Source organism: Chiloscyllium plagiosum, unplaced genomic scaffold (genome assembly GCF_037043375.1).
Source record: "Chiloscyllium plagiosum isolate Xiang-an unplaced genomic scaffold, Cpla_swu_hap1 HiC_scaffold_26, whole genome shotgun sequence".
Lineage (NCBI taxonomy): Eukaryota > Metazoa > Chordata > Chondrichthyes > Orectolobiformes > Hemiscylliidae > Chiloscyllium > Chiloscyllium plagiosum.
The window spans coordinates 30,952,603-30,974,735 of NW_028270164.1; the positions used below are offsets into that span (position 1 = coordinate 30,952,603).

Genomic DNA, 22,133 nt, shown 5'->3' on the forward strand with positions numbered 1-22,133 from the left:
TAATAACGTTTGACCTCAATATTCAATGTTTGTTTGTAGGATAATATTAGAAACACATTTACACAAAAAGGACTTTGATGTAACAGAAACTCAAGAGAAGTGTACAATAATAATATATTACTTGCTGTGACTCTAGCAGCACTTCATGGCAATTTCATCTTTCTTGATGATTTAGAAGCAAGATCTCAGTTCAGATTAAAAACAATGCCTCGTAGAATTTGTCATTCGTAGAGTAAATTATAATACCTGGCTTGTAAACTGAATTTTATTTAGGGAATCAACAGAATGTGAACTGTTCTTATAAAGTACAGGTGTGCTTATTACAATTAAATACATACTCGCCCTAAGGCGATGTTGACATTATAAATTTAGTTTTCTGATTAAAAATACCTAAAAGATTATATTCTTATCATAAACATTCTATTCATGAAGTGACTTGAAGAGGGATCCTTAGAAAAAAATCAAGCAAGTTGTGAATATTACAATGTTGAATAGCTACACTGACATCAGATGCTGAGGACCAGGCATCTTTCTCAGTATTGTCCTAGAGTACTATTACTTATACCAAAAACTAATATTTGTATAAATTTTGTGATAGTTTTATCTTCAAACAAAAATATTTCTGTGAAGAGAAAGTAAGGTCCTAGAGAGTGTTGCTGAACAAAGAGACCCTGGAGTGCAGATTCATAGCTCCTTGAAAGTGGAGTCACAGGTAGATAGGATATTGAAGAAGGCGTTTGGTATGCTTTCTTTTATTGGTCAGAGTATTGAGTACAGGAGTTGGACCGTCATGTTGCAGCTGCACAGGATATTGGTTAGGTAAAAACAATGACTGCAGATGCTGGAAACCAGATTCTGGATTAGTGGTGCTGGAAGAGCTCAGCAGTTGCCCGAAACATCGATTTCGAAGCTCCTTGGATGCTGCCTGAACTGCTGTGCTCTTCCAGGATATTGGTTAGGCCACTGTTGGAATATTGCGTGCAGTTCTGGTCTCCTTCCTATCGGAAAGATGTTGTGAAACTTGAAAGGGTTCAGAAAAGATTTACAAGGATGTTGTCGGGGTTGGGGGATTTGCGCTATAGGGAGAGGCTGAACAGGCTAGGACTGTTTTCCCTGGATCGTCAGAGGCTGAGGGGTGACCTTATAGAGGTTTACAAATTATGAGGGGCATGGATAGGATAAATAGACAAAGTCTTTTCCCCAGGGTAGGGGAGTCCAGAACGAGAGGGCATTGGCTTAGGGTAAGAGGGGAAAGATATAAGAGGGACCTAAGGGGCAACTCTTTCACGCAGAGGGTGGTACGTGTATGGAATGAGCTGCCAGAGGAAGTGGTGCAGGCTGGTACAGTTACAACATTTAAGAGGCATTTGGATGGGTATATGAATAGGAAGGGTTAGGAGGGATATGGGCTGGGTGCTGGCAGGTAGGACTAGGTTGGGTTGGGATATCTGGTCAGCATGGACGGTTTGGACTGAAGGGTTTGTTTCCATGCTGTACATCTCTATGACTTTATGACTCTATATATGTTGCAAGGACAAGTTTTCCAATCAGAACTCTATGAACAAACACATTGACTTGGATCCCATTTACCACCCCCTGATAAAAAGAACCAGAAATAACATCACCATAGGAAATGATGTCACCATAGGAAATGGCATCACCAACCCTAGGAAACTCAAACATATAAATAGAAAGTGGGCTACACTACCGGTGTTTCATTCAGAGGCTCACTGAAGATATTACCTAGTATGGTGACAGAACATCTGAAAATGAACCTTCCAGCTCAGCGAGCAAACCTACATGCAGAACAGAGTCGTGAACTGGTGATGTTGAAATCATACTCATTATTGTTCATTATTTGTTAACTCCTCACTGAATTTGGAGGCACAACTACACCCCACTATATCTTTCTAGCATTTTGCACCATAAACTTGGTAACACATATACCACAGTGCAGTTTGAAATACAAATGGCTTTCCAATATTGTAGTACATAAAAATGTAACAGTTTGCCATGCAACTTTTTAATAATTAGTTAAAACTTAATTTTAAAAAAAATAAAAGAAAACTCTTGAGGCACTTTAATTTACTTTAATCTACATAACTAGTACTTTCATTAAATCTCGCATGAGATATAAACTCAGGTTTCTGGATGTAAGTAATTCGACACTGTATATATTTTTGTGCTTTAGTACTGATCATGTCCATTACCCCATAATCTCTGGCCTACATTTACCAATGGTTAAGCAGTGTCTTAAATTTAAAACTGTCATTGTTGTTTTCGAATCTGGCCCTGACCTCATATCTCCCTTTCTCTGTAATCTGTACCAGCCCTAAAACCCCAAAGACATCAGCTCATCTAATAGTTGACCTCCATCTTTAATATGTTTGCAGCAATAAAGCCTACTGCAGCTCCCAGTTTGAGAAACAAATATTATTCTTCCAAAATAAGTACTTATATCTTAAAAATACTGAGAAATGTTGGAAGCACACACAAGGTCAGACAGTGTCTGTTGAAAGATATCAGAAGTTAACATTTCAGGTTTAGACCTTCAGTTAAAACTGGAGATATTGCAATGGATGGCATTTAAAACAGAACAGAATGAAAGAAAGGAAGAAGGAGAAACATCTTTAAGCTATTCGTACACATGGTGGGTCCCATTTATCTATTTTCTTTATTAATATCACTGAAAGACTTTAACCATTTTCTATTTATAATTTAAGCAATTTAAAAAGTCTGTCTTTTTCGTTTTGCATGTGTTTTGTTTTCCCTTTCTCTCTCTGTTCTGCTTCTTCTTAAATGCCAATTATTATTAATATTTCAATTTAGAAAAGTTCAAACATGAATTATTAACTTCTCTATTCATTTTGCAGATACTGCTAAGTGTATCAAGAATTTTCAACAACTGTTTCAGGTTTCTAGAATCTGCAATTACTTCACTTTCCCATTTTCAACTCTTTGCATGCCTAGAAACTTGTCTTCACCTTGACAATATTGGTTAAAAATATCAGGGGGACTTGAGCACATATCTTGGATTGTTTCCTTAATACCGTTAGTATGGTAAGGTGATATCTTCTGGAATATCAAATTGAGGTCCCTGTACTTGCTGAGGTGCAAAGAAAAACATCTCTGGACCTAATCTTCCCAACCCATGAATGACATTGGCATTGATGAGTCAGTTGGGAAAATAGGACAAATGAGATTCTGCTACCATTTTTGAATGCCGAAACAGAGAGGCTCATTTTCATGTATTAGCATGCAATTGCTATCTCGTCTAACCTCATGGATATGCAAATTTCCATTCTCCCGTGCACCGGAAAGAAACTAGACACTGACATTTCCCAACATGAAAGATAGACTCTGAACCCTGTGACTCCAACTCGCTATTCTACCTTGGACAGCAGTCACAACTTTTTAGGGCACACTTCATGGGCAGCAACCACCTGCAGCCCCCATCCATGATGGGGCCATTGGACATATAACAGCTCCTCCATACCCTCACAGCGTATCTCTGATCCACTTACAGCACACTTCAGCAATTCAATACTGCACTCTGGAGCATACCAGCACTTATTATTGTAATGCTGCTGTCAGGACAGTTTGCCCACGTTGAGGCAGCCAGCTCATGAAACAGACCAGGGTCCAACTCTCAGCTCCTTGCTTGCTCTCATAATGCTTACTCACCTTATGCCTACTTGGATGCTGGCAGCATCTCTGCTTTGCCTGACCTTGCGTGCTATTTTCAGCTTTGTCTGCTCAGTCACAGTTTAAAGACTCAATGTATTTCTACTTTACCTTAGCTTTTAATAAAAACACAAAGCCAGGCACTTGTCATTGTTGTCAGCAGTGATCACTCAAGATGATGGACAGGTTGTTATATGGAAGAGTGGTACATTTGTCTCATAACCACACCACATGCCAACAGCATACCGACAAACACATTGAATGTGCATCAACTAAATGACCATGTTTCAAAGTCTAAGGAGAGTAATCCTCAGATGGTTCAAGGAAGGTGACCTTCAGTCAGACATAGCAAGCCAAAGGCATCATCCAATTTCAGTTTAGGGGCATGGATACTGTCAGTTGGCTCCTTATGGTGTCCATGGTCACGGGATCCATATCACAACAGTTGGGGAGTGGGGCAAGGGCAATCCTGCTAGGCTAATGCAATCAATCTTGTGAGTGCGGTAAGTCAAGGACCTGCACAGAGGTTAGACAGGAGTTCAGTCACTCTAATGGACAGGGTTGTCCATACAAGTCAATCATAGATGTGGACTAGTCTGACCCACTCAATGAAAGTCATGTGGTTATCAGGGTAATTAAAAATTTAGGAAGATTTAAAAATTCTGGGGATTAGAGGTACCAGGTTGGGATGCAAAGGGGGCAATAATTGTGAAGGGGGGGGTCTCAAAATATGTATAAAGCGATGATAGTGCATTGAACATGAGCTACTGCAGGATGAGGCATCTGCAAAATTGCAACCATCCTAGCTTCGTGGGGGGGCAGTGCAGCGTAATGAGGGGGTGGAGGGTGGAGGGGGTGGAGGAAGAAAAGAACACAGAACAAGGAAAAGAACATAGAGTTGCAGGGGTGCTGTCATTATCAGGCTTAATCTCTGTGCAAAATGTGACCTGCATCATCTACATACTCATGTGAATTATCAGTTTGCAATAGTAGTGGAAAATACTGTCAGTCTACAATAGTAATGCGATCTCACCTGGAGTGGGTGGAGTATGTGGTGTTTTTCTGTCTGAGCATGCAAGGTCTACTTGTGAGCAATGTGAGACCTTCAGAAACAATTTCATTGATCAAGCATGTTCACAGTATGAATTGATGACATCTCTAAAAAAGCACCCTGCACGTGAAATGCATGCAGTGTCCAAATTCCTGGAATAGAAATCCTGGTCACAAGCAATCTTGACCATATTACTGGTCATTGTAAATTGAAAATAATTACCCTTGTGAGGGAGAGATCATCGTTTAAAATTGGGAACTGTGGGCTACAATTCACAAAAGCACTCCAAAATCATGAGAGAACAGTTTTTATTTATTCTTGCCTTGAACTGCATGTATTTGTTAACATGCTCTTATATGCAATGCTACCATCCTTGGGTAATGTAGGGATTGGGGTCAGGATATCAGTAATCATGTAGCATTAATAATCTCCTACTGTATATGTGTGATATGCTGTGATTCATTTCTTGGAATTAAGTCCCTATGTCAAAGGTCCATTTATATCCTCCTTGGCAGAGTCCTCCAAGTCCTATTGCATGGAGGATTATGTTAAACAGTCAAGTGCCTAAGGCCTTATAAAGATGTAGCTGGGAGACAATGGCTACCCTCTGCTACCATGGTTGATATCTCTGTTCTGCCAATCTTTGACTGAGGAATAGCATTAATATGTGCAGTCCATTTTTCAATAGTACTATCTTTATGCAGATGATAGGTCTTCTAATGATGACGTTCTGAAGCTTGGATCATTCTGTGGGACCCTGTCAGTGCACTCCAGACAAACTGTGCATATTAATCCTTTCATGCTGTGCCAGGTATAACTAGAGTAGGCAAAGATGGGATGTGATGAATGCTGAAGTGCTGGGAGAGTGGCACAAGTGTTCTGAGGAGGAAGAAATGGTCATCAAGCAGTAAGAACATCACCTTCTGCATGATGGACCTCTGCAGTGTCAGGTAAAACAAAATAGACAGGATGTAATTGACACCCAAATCCAATAGATGTGAGCAGGCTGCTGTGATTATTCATTGACTATTGCTGCATGAAAGTCAAGCATTCTATTTGTGTTCCGAGAAACAATTGCAGCTTATAATTTGCTTCATATACTGTTGCATTGTTTTGGAACTTTGGAGAAAAAAGTCAAAACAATGGCACTTTTAAAAGGGAGAGGCACAGACAAAGGCAGCACATGGTCTGTGCAGGAGAGAGAAGGAGAAAGAAACCCACACTGCTAACTGAACCTGCACAGTTACTGCCTTTGTTGTTGAATTCATATATCGATGGACATCGGAGTGCATCTGGGAAAATTATCAAACAGTGAAATTCACAACTAATCTTGGAGGAACCTGTTTGGGAGAGGTCACAACACAGAAACAGATAAGTAAATAGTTTTAATGTGGCATTGCTGTATATCTACAGTAGTGAGTAGAGTGGGTTCTTTCTTGATTATATGTTTTATTGAGATATGTCTCTTGATAAAACTTGAAAATGTAAGCCATAAGAAGGTTAGCCTGGAGCAGTGTTTTGTAGAGGAGCAACACCACACTTTTTTGGGGTCTGCAGACTGGAAGAAGCAAATATGGCCCTTAGTAGAGTGATATAGTCTTTTTGTTGGATGTGGGAGTCTAGGGAGAGTTTATGTTTTACTGAGGATTATAACTGCAATAAATGCTGTTGGTTGCAAATCCTATCAGATCGAATGGATCAGTTGGAGTGACAGAGGCAATGTGGAATTGACAAGAGCAAGGGGGTGTGATGGATGGCAGTTATAGGAAGGGAAAAAAGTTGCAGATACAGTCACATAAATGGGTTAACTCCAGGAAAGGTAAGAGAGGTAGGCAGGTAGTGCAGGCGTCTTCTGTGGCTATCCTCATTTCAAATAAGTATACTGTTTTGGAAAATGTAGGGAGTGACAGATTCTCAGGGGAATGTAGCACGAACAGCTAAGTTTCTGATATCGAGACTGGCTCTAATGCAATGTAGGGTAAGTTGGGTTCCAAGAAATCAATTGTGTTAGGGGACCCTCTCGTCCGAAGCACAGATAGATGTTTCAGTGGCCAGCAGCGAAAAATCAGAATGGTGTGCTGTCTCTCTGGTGCCAGGATCAAGGATGTCTCAGAGAGGGTGCAGAATTTTCTCAAGGGGGAGAGGGAACAGCAGGAGGTCATTGTACACTTTGGAACCAGTGACATAAGAGGGGAAAAGGATGAGATTCTGAAGGGAGAATAAAGAGAATTAGGCAGGAATTTAAAAAGGAGCTCCTTGAGAGTAGTAATATCTGGATTACTCCCGGTGGTATGAGCTAGTGATGGTAGGAATAGGAGGATAGAGCAGATGAATGCATGGATGAGGAGCTGGAAGAAGGATTCACATTTTTGGATCATTGGAATCTCTTCTGGGGTAGAAGTGACCTATACAAGAAGGACAGATTGCATCTGAATTCGAAGGGGACTAATATACTGGCAGGGAGATTTGCAAGAGCTGCTCGGGAGGATTTAAACTAGTAAGGTGATGGGGTGGGACCCAGGGAGATAGTGAGGAAAGAGATCAATCTGAGACTGGTACAGTTGAGAAAAGAAGTGAGCTAAACAGTCAGGGCAGGCAGGGGTAATGCAGAGAACAAGGACTGAAAATTAAACTGCATTTATTTCAATGCAAGAGGCCTAACAATGAAGGCAGATGAATTCAGGGCATGGTTAGGAATATGGGACTGCAATATCATAGCAATTACAGAAACATGGCTCAGGGATGGACAGGACTGGCAACTTAATGTTCCAGGATACAAATGCTACAGAAAGGATAGAAAGGGAGGCAAGAGAGGAGGGGGAGTGGCACTTTTGGTAAGGGATAGCATTACAGCTGCATTGAGGGAGGATATTCCCAGAAATCCAGGGAAGTTATTTGGGTGGAACTAAGAAATAAGAAAGGGATGATCACCTTATTGGGATTGTATTATAGACCCCCTGATAGTCAGAGGGAAATTGAGAAGCAAAGTTTTAAGGAAATTTCTGTTTTCTGTAAGAATAATAGGTGGTTTAGGTAGGGGCTTTTAGCTTTCCAAACATCGACTGGGACTGCCATAGTGTTCAGGGTTTATATGAAGAGGAATTTGTTAAGTGTGTACAAGAAGATTTTCTGATTCAGTATGTGGATATACCTAATGGAGAAGGTACAAAACTACTATTGGGAAATAAGGCAGGGCAGGTGACTGAGGTGTCAGTGGGGGAAAACTTTGGGGCCAGCGACCATAATTCTATTAGTTTTGAAATAGTGATGGGAAAGGATAGACCACGTCTCAAAGCTAAAGTTCTAAATTTTGATGGTATGAGGCAAGAACTTTCAAGAGCTGATTAGGTGCAGATGTACGCAGGTAAAGGGATGGCTGGAAAATGGAAAGCCTTCAGAAATGAGATAACAAAAGTCCAGAGCCAGTATATTTCAGCTACGGTGAAAGGAAAGGCTGGTAGGTGTAGGGAATGCTGGATGACTAAAGGAATTGAGGGTTTGGTTAAGAAAAAGAAGGAAGCATATGTTAGGTATTAACAAGAGAGATCAAATGAATCCTTGGAGGAGTATACTTAATCAGGAGGGCAAAAAAGAGACATGAGGTAGCTTTGGCAAATAGGGTTAATGAGAATCCAAATGGTTTTACAAATACATTAAGGACAAAAGGGTAACCAGGGAAAAACAGGGCCCCTCAAAGATCAGCAAGATGGTCTTTGTGCGGAGCTGCAGGAGATGGGGGAGATACTAAATGAGTATTTTGCATCAGTGTTTACTGTGGAAAAGGACATGGAAGATATAGAATGCAGGGAAATAAATGGTGACATCTTGAAAAATGTCCATATTACAGAGGAGGAAATGCTGGATGTCTTGAAACTCATAAAAGTGCAAATATTTCCAGGACCAGATCAAGTATACCCTAGAACTCTGTGGGAAGCTAAGGAAATGATTGTTGGGCCTCTTGCTGAGATATTTGTTTCACCGATAGTCACAGGTGAGGTCTGGAGGTTGACTAACATGGTGCCACTGTTTAAGAAAGATGGTAAGGACAAGCCAGGGAACTATAGACCAATGAACCTGATGTTGGAGGAAATCCTGAGGGACAGGATGTGCATGTATTTGGAAAGGCAAGATTAGCGACAGTCACCATGGCTTTGTGCATGGGAAATCATGTCTCACAAATTTGGTTGAGTCTTTTGAAGAAGTAACAAAGAGGTTTGATGAGGGCAGAGTGGTGAACATGACCCATATGGACTTCAGTAAGGCCTTCGTCAAGGTTCCCCATCGGAGACTAGTTAGCAAGGTTGGATCTCATGAAACTAACCATTTGGATACAGAACTGGCTCACAGGTAGAGGGTTAGTTTTGAGACTGGAGGCCTGTGATCAGTGGAGTGCCACAAGAATCAGTGCTGAGTCCACTACTTTTCATCATTTATATAAATGATTTGGATGTGAACATGAGGGGCATGGTTAGTAAGCTTGCAGATGACACCAAAATTTGAGGTGTAGTGGGTGTGGAGCGAAGAAGATTATATCAGATTACAACAGGATCTTGATCAGATGGGCCAGCAGGCTGAAGAGTGTTATACACAGTTTAATTTAGATAAATGCAAGGTGCTGATTTTATAAAGGCAAATCAGGGCAGGACTTATACACTGAATGTAAGGTCCTATGGAGTGTTGCTGAACAAAGAGACCTTTGAGTGTAGGTTTGTAGCTCCTTGAAAATAGAGTCACAGGTGGATATGATAGTGAAGAAAGTGTATGGTGTGCTTTCCTTTATTGGTCAGGGTATTGAGTACAGGAGTTAGGAGGTCATGTTGCGGTGTACAGGACAATGGTTCGGCCACTTTTGGAATATTGCATGCAATTCTGGTCTCCTTGCTACTGGAAGGATGTTGTGAAACTTGAAAGGGTTCAGAAAAGATTTACAAGGATGTTGCCAGGTTTGGAGGATTTGGGCTACAGGTAGAGGTTGAATAGGCTGGGGCTGTTTTCCCTGGAGTGTTGGAGGCTGAGAGGTGACCTTATAGAGGTTTATAAAATGATGAGGGGCATGGATAGGCTAAATCGACAAGGTCTTTTCTCTGAGGCGGGGGAGTCCAGAACTAGAGGACATAGGTTTAGGGCGAGAGGGGAAAGATATAAAAGTGACCTAAATGGCAACATTTTCACACAGACGGTGGTGCGCGTGTGGAATGAGCTGCCAGAGGAAGTGGTGGAGGCTGCTACAATTGCAACATTTAAAAGGCGTCTGGATGGGTATATGAATAGGAAGGGTTTGGAGGGATATGGGTCGGGTCCTGGCAGGTGGGACTAGATTGTGGTGGGATATCTGGTTGACATGGATCAAAGAGCCTGTTTCCATGCTGTACGTCTCTCTGACTCTATGTCTTTATATACTATTGTTCAATAAAAATGAACGTGTTTAATCATTTGAAAACTTTCCACTTTGTGCTACTCCCACATTAAACAATGAAGAGATGTTAGGCTGCATTAGGTCATGTTTTTATATGTCGATCTAAAACCAATTGTCTATTGCAGAATATGCCTGGTCTGGTACCAAGAATGCATTGCAGAAAGCTATGTCTCAGCCAGATGAGAAAACCGAGCTTATTACACCTAAAAAGTTAAATAATCCTATGAAAGATTCTAAGAGTTATCGAGATCTCCATCGCGAATTAATATTTATTCAAAAGAGGTGAGTCATGGTATATAGAATGATTTTCAAAATACAGCTCCTTGTGGAATTTGTAAACCTTTTTGTTCGAAAGATGTTCTTCCATTTCAAACTTGGTAAGATCAGAACACTTACCTTTGTCCTCTGACACAAATTCTAAATCATTACAATTGACTTCATCTCCTTCCCTAGTCACTTTAACATTGAATCATAGAGTCATACAGCACAGAAACAGACCCTTTAGTCCAACTCGTCCATGCTCACCAAGTTTCCCAAACTAAACTGGCCTCATTTGCGCGCATTTGCCCGCATATTCCTCTAAACCTTTCTGATTCATGTACTTGTCCAATGTATTTTAAATTTTGTAACTGTATCTGCAGCTATCACACCCTCTGGTCGTTCATTCCACATATGAACCATTCTGTGTGTGAAAAGGTTGCCCCCCATCAGTTTCAAAGGTGAGAACTTTATTTTTACTCCTGATTAGGGGAACTACCCGTAGCTTGAAAAGGTTTTAGATTTCAGTTTGACGGGTTGGTAGAAGTCTTGGCTGAGGATGGATGCATAAAACAGTTGTACCTAGAAAGGGTAATAGTTTAGAAGGTTACAAAAAAGGTTAAATCTAAATTCCTCCTGCTGAGGGAAAGTTCCACACCAGGGGTGTTTGGATAACACCTTGAAATTGTTATTTAAAGCTGAGAAAGTCAAAGTTTTTTTTGTACAAATGCTCATGGTAGAGACAATAAGATACTCAAGACCATAGTACTCAAGGCACAGTGAAGTCAATTCCAATGTGTGATAAAGGAGAAAATATTTTCCCTGGTATTTTGTAAAGGGGTGCTGTTGGAATTAATGGTATTGTATTTTACTTTGTTTTGCAACTCTGCAGCCTTCAGGACTCTACTATGTTCAATATTTTTAGGGTGTGAAGACCTCCTTCCATACCCTTTACCCACCCTAAATCCCAGGCCCTGTCATGACATGGGCACCTTTCAGCACAGCCAACCCACTTTCACCTACTCAGTGTTCCCATTATCAGTTTTTCTCCTTCCCTGGCTTACTATCAACAATCCCCTTATGTGCCTAACTGTCTTTCTCTCTCTGAGCTTCATTTCCATCTATCTACTCACTCCTTCCCACCCAAACCTGTCATAACTTTTCATATCAGTTATCAGTTTTAAAGAGTTACTAAACTCGAAACATTAATTCTGCTTTATAATTAAAAGTAGATATTTATAACTACCTCAACCACATCTGCCAATCCTAACGTACTACTGTGGAAGATAGTCAGTGGACTCTGAAGGCATTTTGCAAGTAGTGACAATTTCTTCACTTTCCTTATAAATTTTGGGCATCTGGTCATAAAGATAAAATCAGACAAGACCTACCCTTTGTTATATGTATTATATTTGCTTCCAAGTGATTCAACTTTCCAATTATTCCAATTACAACACACTTTTTTTAGTACAGGAAAGATCCTTCCTTATTTAAAATCTATTAGAAATACCCAACGTTCACCGATTCATTTAAGAGTCCATTGCAATTTAAAAAGCAATTTTCAATACCTCTTCAGGTATCCTAGATTATTCTTCATTCATCCCTCAGGTCTACAGCTGTTGTGCCCCCTCAGATAATAAGTTCATTAGGGACAAAGTTTCACTTGCCTGCTTCACATTGGATATAAAGTCAATTCAACAAGCCAGAGGGTCTAAGAGTTTTACAGCATAGAGTTAGACATGTCATATCTACAATGGTCATCAAGTATCTATCTCCTAGCATAAAGGTTTCCAGCACTTGGCCAGCAGCCTTATATACTATGGCAGTTCAAGTGTTCAACTAAATACTTAACTGTTGTGATGGTTCTCCCTTCACCATTTCCAGCACAGTTGCAGACATATCACTCTGGGCGAAAATTCCTTCTCAATCAACTGCCCCAAATCTTAATTCTATACCCCGGTTATTGACACCACTACTAAACAAAAGGGAGGGGATTTCTTTTTAACTACCCAATCTGTCTCCCTCAAAGTTGTACACTCATTCAGGTTTCCTTCCTGAACTTCTCTGCTCTAAAGAAAGCTTTCTTGGTAGCTATTTAGCATCTTTAACAGTAGATTGCAGTTTATGTTCATCTTTAAAGTTTTGTTCCTTCCTCTCCAACTACAGTGTCAACATTTGTGTCAGTGTACAGTGTTAGATGCACAATGTCTCTTTCCAACTGGCATGTCTAATCTTTTGAATTATTTCTGTACAATCAAATTCAGCTGGAAGTTTACTATTTTGAAAATTGATTTTCCTTTCTATTCAGAGCATTTTGACTGTTGTTTCTATTGTATTGATCTGCATGTTTTTGAAGGCATTGCACTTACCGGCAATTAATTTATCTATTATGAGCACCCTCCAGTATAATAGTGATGCTTATTTTTTGTAGTCTTTAAAGTGTATTGGTTTGAAGTAGCAAACAAGATCCCAGTTCTTTCCTCAATTCAAAAGAAGCAAGTCAAGAATATATGTCTTACTCTTCCCTACAACACTTGACATATATTTAGCTGGTGAGCAGGGGTTACAGGGAAAAATAGAGAGACAGAGAGAGAGATGGTATTCTTGACTAATTTACTAGGTGATGCAGTCAGTATGAAAGGAGCAGCTAAAAAACCAAAAGATGGGCCTCAAAGATCACATGAAGATCACATTTCAATTTTATTGTGTGCCCTGCTCCCCTATATTAAAATAGTTAATCGATAAAGAAAAAAAGTCATCATTTCCCCCCAAGTGACTTCCTCCAATAACTTGTGTTTTAAAGAGATATTTTAAAAACTGGAATTATTTGTGCTGAGTCAGAATTATCAGTCAAATGATCACAACATGCCAGCAATTTGCTGGATTTGCAAAAGGCATGAAGAAATAACATCATTAAATAAGAGTCATGTATAAAATGTGAAAGATTACCCAAACTGTGTCGTAAAACGCTAACAGCTAATTGGTAAAGCTCTTGGGGCATACCATGTACAAAAAAATGTTATTGATATACAGATCCAGAAAACACAGCATGCTTTACCACAAATACCTACTGAGACACCAGCTTTTAAAAAAGACAACTAAGTATTTCAAATATAAAACATGCAAGATCATGCTAATTCAAATCCATTGATCTATTACTATGCTACAGCATAAATAATTTAGTTTTTTACCTGGGAGGTATAAAATCTCAGATTACTATTTGCCAAAGGGAAAAGTTAACTTAAGGGATGAGAGAAAAATTTTATGTCAAAAACATTAATCTAAAAATAAGTACACTACCTTTAGACCACATTTCCCTCTTAGCCAATTTGTGACTACAGCACATTCTTAATCTGAAGTGTTGAAAATTAAACTTAAACAATAGAATTAAACTCAGTCAGGAGTTTACAAACCTTCACAAGGCATATATCCATATGCTTTATTAATTAAGTTTTAAAGCTAATACAAATGGTTTACATAAAAGCTAAATGATCCACTCCTAAAACTGAACGTAATTTTGTGGATAGAAATCAGTCATAGTTTAATGAATGTTATTAACCACAACTTCAAGACTAACCTAAGCTTGCTTCATGTGGTTCCCATAAACAGCTCTAACTACATGCAGCTTTGTCACATAAATTCTAAAATATAGCCACAATTTGCCAGATAAGTGCTCCATTGAATCAAATAGTTTGAACCTACAGTATTGCTGAAGATAGGGACTTATTGTCAAAGCTTTTCACCTTGCACTCATCAGGTCAGATGTAAGACCAAATTTCAAAGTGCTTCAGCCATTTTGCTGATGAAACATTCATCCATGTCTTTGTCACCTCCAGTCTCAGTTATTCTATGCTCTCCTAGTCAGTATCCAAACTGTGTAAATTGTAATTCATCAAAAACTGCTGTCCATAGCTCAATCAGCACTCTGTCCTCGAGAAGTTCTGTTCCCCAGTATCATTCCAATTTAAGATTCTCATCCTTGTATTCATTCATTTTATGGCAACACCGAGAGTTTCACATCATTCAGCTCTGCAAAGCCTCCAGAGTTCTGTGTTCCTTGATTTTGATAGTTAATGCCATCTTTCCTTCACTGATATCCATTCCTTCACCTATGAAGGCCCCTAGCTCTAGTAGAAGTTTTCAAAATAATGAGGGGCTGGATAGAGTAGATAGGGAGAAACTATTCCTGCTCATAAAAGGATCATGTGTAAAAAGACACAGATTTAAAGTAATTTGCAAAAGAAGCAAGAGTAAAATGAGAATAAAACTTTTCCACACAACGAGGTGAGAGGGGGAAGATTTAAAATGGACCTAAGGGACAACATGTTCATCCAGAGGGTGGTGAGTGTATGGAATGAGCTGCTAGAGGAGTTAGTGGAGGCTGGTAAAATTACAACATTTAAAACAGGTCTGGATGGGTGCAGGAGTAGGAAGGGCTTGAAAGGATATGGGCCAAATGCTGGCAAATAGGACTGGATTAATTTAGGATATCTGGTTGGCATGGACAAGTTGGACCAAAGGATTTGATTCCATTCTGAACATCTCTATGACTCTATGACTTGTTACATGCTGGATTGAATGGCCTGGAAATGTGGTGAAGGAATGTTCAATTCAAGCATTCAAGATGGTATTGGATAGTTACTTGAATAGAAGCAATGTACAAGGGCATTGAGAAAAGACAGAAAAATGATTCTAAATCATAATGTTCACTTGGAGAGCTAGTGCATACACAATGCAATTGAATGGCTTTTTTCAGTACTGAAACACCTTTGTGATTAATATTATGCACAATATTCAGGATGCACCCTCTGATATGAATTTAAGTTACTATAATACTGTGTTTCAATTAAACTCACAAGCTTGAAAATTAAAGCTCACTAATCTGTAGTTTTTAACTATAGTGATAAACTGTGTTGCAAAAATTTGGCAAATAGTTTGTAGCTTTTTTAAAAGATATTTTCTGGAGGGGTAAATGTGCTTTTCAACATCCAATATCTACATAAAATTTTAAAAGCAAACAGCTAAAGAATTCAGTTGGATAGATATTTGAGATTGGTGGTGAAAATTCATAGGAAGGGTCTATACATGTTGTAGCACAATGATTTGTTTAAGTATCTTTAGTGGTTCCTTGCCTGTCAAGAAAGAAACTAGTTATCACTGATCTATATAACTAATATTAATTTTGCAGAACAAAATTGCTAATCAACCATAAAAATTGAATTGACATAAAAGTAACACTTGGAAACATAATGCCAGTGGTGAAATACAGTGCACAACTGCCTGGTAGCAGTGTTTATCTAACTGATCATCGAGTGCAACTGGGTGCGGTTCCGGTGAATTGGTGAATCATCTAAGAATAAAATAAATTTATAATGTGCAAGCGTGTTACTATTGAGCAGTGCTGCTGGCAAGTATGAATTATGTGCTCATTGTTTTATATCGATTACCATTTAAATGCCCTTCTTAACAGAACAGGAGAACTTAACAGCTTTAAATTGTAACTTGAATTTGAATTAACAAATTAGACTTTGGATTTTGATGGACCATTGACATGTAAAATGCTGTAGAAGAAAAGTCTATATTAGACAATCTCTCCCTTTTCCTTCTCCTAGAGGTGTTGTTCTACAAAATAAACCTGAACTACAACAGGTGATGGAACAACGAAAATGTAACTTACCGAGAGAGCAGGAAAAAGCGAAGCAAACAAAAACAGATTTTGAGGAGGAGCTAAAGAAAAGATATCAGAAACTGGAGCAGGTATGCTTTGATCTGATCTCATTAGTCCACCATCAACCACAGTTTCAATGATAACATTGTCCAATAGAATTTGGTGACAAACACCAGTGTGGCTACAATGACACAGATTTACAGACATGCATACATTTTGTTAGAAAACAACTTGTGTGCACTCATACAATGCAGACAACTGTATCGCACATGCATATGTTAACTTTGCAAATATTGGCCATCATTTACTAAACTGGCCATATCTCAAGTCAAACCAACTGTGTTGGTTCAGCAAGAGTTTTCGAATCATGCTCACTTTTATGGTTTAAAAACAATAATAAACATTTGTAAAAATTTTTAGAATTAAAATACATTTAATTTACTATAGTGTGCACTGTTATATTTGATGATTTGTGATGTTTATTGGAAACATGAAGCATAGCCCATCCAGTGCAGTTTCAAATGCCCATTCCAAATTGAATCCAGGCACCTGCCAACATTCCCCAATTTATTATGATTCCTCAAATTGTCAACCTCCTGGGTGAGGCTGGGATGAACTAGCTCCCCTTTATTCACTCATTCCCTCGATTGGTTGCAACAAGCTTAATTTAAAAATTGATTCCTTCTCTTGCAGTTATCATTCTCCTGGGCACAGGTTACTTGGCCTCATCTTTCATCTCTGCATGATACTTTTCATCCCTATCCCAGCACTTCTGCCTCTCACATGGGTACTATAACTCGTTCCAACTCTAGCCTTTCCAGTTGGTTTGGGATGGTTCGGAAAAGTTCTCTTCTGGAATAGGGGTTTGTGGACCAGCTCATAATTATCTGCCAGAGTTGCTGCCTGTCTGAATCCAGTGAATCTGTTTCACAATGCATCCTTATTGGGAAGGATATGAAGTTCTTGAACTCCTCAAAAATAAATAGTTCACTGAGCTTTTCATAAGTGTCCATTGTCACTGGTCAAAAACAATGTGATTAAGCTTTTCCAATTTCAGGTACATCTAATCAAACCATTGCCTGAGGGTATGGAACTTTTGATGGCATGTCTCCAGCACTAATTAGGGTGCACTTAAGATTACCTTTTTTTAACTGCATCATAATCAATGGCACTATTCTCAGGAAAAGGGAGCAAAGCTTTTGTGCTTTCCTGAGAGATCACACTGCAGAAATCATGTTGAAATGGCCACTTTAGCTGCATTGCTACTTGCTTGAAGAGATCAAAGGAGCTTCTACCTCTGTCTCATCAAACTCATGAATTCTGTGTGCAAACCAAGTTGTTTTCACCCTCAAGTCTGAGCAAGCCATACTCGTGAGATTTTATAAAGTGGGCCGAATAGTATTAATGCTAGATTGTTAATCCAGAGATCCAGGTAATGTTCTGGGGACCTGAATTCAAATCCGGCTAAGGAGAGTTTGAATTCCATAAAAGAAATCTAAAATTAAGTGTCTAATGATGACCATGAATTCATTGTTGATTTTCAGATAAACCCATCAGGTTCACTAATCTTTTAGAGAAGGAAATGTCATCTTTACCTGATTTGGACTTACATGTGACACCAGACCCACAGTGATGTGGTTGACTCTTAACTGTCCTCTGGGTAATTAAGGATGGGCAACAAGTGCTGGCCTAGCCAGTGACACCCTCATCCCATGAATCATAGAATCCATACAGTGTGGAAAATATGCCCTTCAACCCAATAAATCCACACTGACCCTCTGAAGAGTAAACCACCACACCAGTTCCCATACTATCTTATATTTATCCCTGACCAATCCCCAAACCGACACATCCCTGAACACCAGGGGCAATTTAGCATAGCCAATTCACCTAACATACACATCTTTGGACTGTGGGAGGAAACCGGAGCACTCAGGAAACCCACACAGACAGGGGGAGAACATGTAAACTCCACGCAGACCATTACCCAAAGCTGGGATCGAACCCTGGTTGCTGATGTTCTGCGGCAGCAGTACTAACCAGTGAGCCACTGTGCTGCCCACTGAATGAATAAAAAGAAATCCTAGCATTCTTGTCTTTCAGTTTCAGCTGTCTTAGTTCAAACTCCCTTTCCTGCCACTTTCCTTAAATTGTCTCTTCCTCCTTGTTTTTTCCCCATTTCTGTTTTTCCTTTTTGCCTTTCTTTTTCCTTTTCTTTTTCATGAAATCCTGATTGCTATTTCCCCAATTTTAATATTTCTGTTTCACTGTCACTGTCATCTTTTAAAATTTTGGGTTTTCTGGCTCAGGTGAAATCCTAATCCCAAATGCTGTACAAAATGCTTTAACTGTTCAAGGAACAGAATCTTTGATTCCTCAGAAGTAACTTTCGCTAATTCTACTCAAGAGTTCTTACATCGATTGCAGACAATTCTATGTTGTGGCAGTGCAAACTGAAGAAAACGTTTTGCATTTAAAAAAAATTTACAAAGTAACAATGTGCACACTCTAATGTTGTTCACATGTCGATCTAAATCCCAGAGACCACCACAATTTGTACCTCCAGAGCTGACTGAGGCCCCCAGTTTGTAATGGTTTGAGGCAGAACACCCTAAATTGTTAATTTCTCAGGTGAGGAGGAATGAAGTGGCTCAACCTGTCCCCCTAGTTGGATACAACAAGGTCAATATAAAAAAAATTCCTTTCCTTGTGGATGCCTTTCTCCAGCCAAATGAATTTAAAAATAATCAATTTAATCAAGCTTTCTTGAGTTAATGAAGATTGTGCTAATTGGTTACTAAACATAAAAAGAATTAATAGCACAACACAGATTAGAACTAACTGATAAAAGATAAAACTTACAAAAATAGATTTACAGATCAACTTCTGAATTGTTTGCGAAGACAGTAGAATGCTGAGACTATTGCAGTGGAGGTTATTGGTAATCTTTACTTTGGAATTTGACCATTTGATTTCAAAATCCTTAGTTTTGTAGATTAGTTGCAATCCCTTCAACCAGTATTAAATTCCAGCATTCAGAGTGAAAGATTTGTCCTTTTTCCTGTTTGTCTAGTTTACTAGCTAGCTGGCTGCTAAGATTCAGAGTGAACAAATGAGGATTAGAGTTAGGTTCAGGGTTTGGAAGTACAAGTTAGAAATGTCTATAGCACTTCAGGGTTCTGACTCATGGTTATGATATGCCTTCAGCCAAACTCCTACCCTTATGTTCTTATGTCATGCAAACGTGACAATTGAGATAATGGCCCAAATTTTCATCAACTCAAGTCGACTCAGAAACACTACAAAGCGGAATCCGATTCCAGGATTCCCACCAATCATTCACATGTCCAGCTATTTTCACTGCCATTCGATAAGGGTTTGGGTATCTAGCCTGCATGTAGCATTCTGCCAGCTATGTTCACATAACATAGATGTGTATGTTAGGTGAATGGGCAATATATTACCCCTACATGGAGTTGAGCCCTTAACATATGTGTACGTGATACGCTGCCCCTCAGTGAAGGCATGAACGACAAAGGAACCCCAGTCCAAAGTGGAGAACCAAGGAAAACAGTAACCTGCTCCTGGAAATATTATTTACAGGCTTTAAAATATGAAACAAAATATCTGATCTTTCAGCTTCAATAGTTTGATGCTATAGGAAGATACATGTGTTTCCAATGCAGTGATTAATAATACAGCTCTGCCACAAACCTAAGCTGGCCTTTACATCATTATTACATTGATCAGCATTGTGTAATTTTGGAGAGTAATTTTCTCATTCGGAAACATGCTCTTATGCTTTTAAAACTAGTGAAAATATTGTGTAGTCTGTCTATTACAATAAATGGCCAGAGATATTACAAATGTAGAACAGCAACAGTCAATTAGACAGGCCATCAGAAAATAATAGCAATTTGTTTTTGTGATTTCAATAGTCCCTTGTTGTTTGAGAACTACGAGGGGTAGTTCTGACAGCTAACCCTCTGCTTGTTTGGAGGAGGCAAGAGAAAATGAGGCAGGATGGGGCATGGTTTGGTGGGTTGAGGGGAGGGAAGTGGGAGTTTGAGGGTATTACATTTACTGTTAAAACTGGATCAATGTTCCAGGAAATGGAGTCAGGCATTGTAGCCTGCCAGCATGGTCAACATCACAGTGGTCACCATGGGACTGTTTCTGGAGATGGCAGGCTCAACTCCAACTCTCCCTTGAATGAAACTTTGATGGGGAGGACCCCTATTATAGGAGATCAGTCAGTTGCATCAGTTTGTTTCCTGATTTCAACTTTCACCCATCCTCCGCAAAAATCCAGTCCAACATGTTCAGTGAGGATATGCCTCTTACTCATTTTTCATTTAAGAATCAACAATGCAACCACAATTGGGTGGCCCTATTGTATAATGTGTTTAATAAGATAGGGCCTGTGAGATATTCCTTTCCAACACTCTCTGTATCATTGTCAGATTCTTGTGGAGGTTCAACACTGCTGATCCATGCCATGTGACCATGTAACTCTACCTGGCCATTTAAATTATTTATAATTTTTAATCAGCATTTTACTTTAAGTTTATTTGAACATTATTTCAGTAACTTTCTCCCACCTCATCAGGTTCAAACATGTTTTGCTTGTTTCAAGTTTCCTCTAACTTATACTCCAAATGAAGCTGCTTAGCTTTTCTTGGCAGAACCCCTACATCTGTACCCTACCCTAACATGAGCTAATGCAGATTTGGTTGGGCAACATGAACACTATTGCCATTAATTCAGGATCTTGAATACTAACTGACTCTTGAGAAATTTTACAATTTAACCAAAGCATGAAATTGAGGACTAACAAGTTTGATGCAAATATGAAAGGCCTTCCAAATTGTAGCCAGGGTTTCATATCAATGTATCAAAAGTATACAATTAATGGTCAAAACAAAAGAATCTACATGAAAATAGAGAGAAAGCAGAAGGGTGGTCAAATAAATTAATTAGGGGAAGAAATAGAAGAATAGTAAACTTGTGAACTGTGCACAGGAGACATGTTGACTGTGATGATACAGAAATAATGGGGGTAAAACGTTCTGTGCCCACCAAGATTTCTAGAAGGGTGGACAGGAGAACGTATTTGGATAGGAGGCAAAACTTCAGGTCCCCAACCATGGGTTAAACATTTACAATTAAGTCCTCCAAAGTAGGTGGCTGCTAAGACAGCCAATGAAATAATGGTTTTCTTCCTATATTCTATCGATTCTGGAATGATTCCTTTGGGTTGGAAACTATCAAATGCCACTCCATGATAAGAAGGGAATGAGAAAGAATAGGAACTACATATCTTGTTAGCCTTACATTAGTAGTGGGGAAAATGCTAGAATCTGTTATAGAGGATGCGACTGATACTTAGAAAATAATGTTCAGTTTGCTTTTTTGATTATTTCCTGCACCTGTTCATGACATTTTAAAGATCTATGCATCTGAACCTCCAAATTGTTTTGCACAACTATTGTATTTAATTTCATACCTATATTTTCATAAAGCTGACAATATCTACAAGGCAGTGTACTATTTGTGGGATGTACTACTTCCTCCAAGATGTGATAGTACAAATTAGTTCACTAACTTGGCTCTTTCACAAACAAGCCATTTCTTGCAGAAATATAAGGGGTGAAATCTGACCAGATCAATCAGCTCACGAGCAGTCTCAGTCATATGCAGTCTGCTTTATGTATCTAAATGCATATTGTGTAAGGGGTGAAACTTAACAATATTGATCAGTTTATGAGAAGTTGCAATTATACATAATCTAGCTTGTTGTAGTTAAACACATCTATTGTTAGGGGTGAAGCCTGGCCAAGCAAAGCAGCAACACAAGCAAAACTGACCATTGCAGGCAAGTAGAGCTGAATTCAAAAGAAGACTCAATTCAAAAGACCATCATTTATGGTTGTGTCTGATGCAAAATGTTGGCGAAAAGCTATTTTTCTCTGCGTTGTGATGAAAGGTCAGAGACCTGATCATGAATGAGCTGCTGAGTTTTTAAGCATCTTTTATGTCTGAAGTGTGAAAACAGG

The 22,133-nt window shown here is 39.1% G+C and overlaps 1 protein-coding gene across 7 annotated transcripts in view; it reads left to right on the top strand.

Annotated features, from left to right (window-relative positions):
• LOC122563205 (protein FAM107B-like) overlaps positions 1 to 22,133 on the top strand; it is a 96,732-nt gene that overhangs the window by 42,020 nt on the left and 32,579 nt on the right. For 5 of the 7 annotated variants that reach the window (XM_087973604.1, XM_087973605.1, XM_087973603.1 and 2 more), the window contains exons 3-4: positions 10,277 to 10,433; positions 16,022 to 16,166. In XM_087973604.1, the coding sequence (XP_087829730.1) occupies positions 10,277 to 10,433; positions 16,022 to 16,166 (302 nt within the window). The remainder of the gene's footprint in view (positions 1 to 10,276; positions 10,434 to 16,021; positions 16,167 to 22,133) is intronic. The other 2 variants (XM_087973601.1, XM_087973602.1) reach the window with 1 other exon arrangement.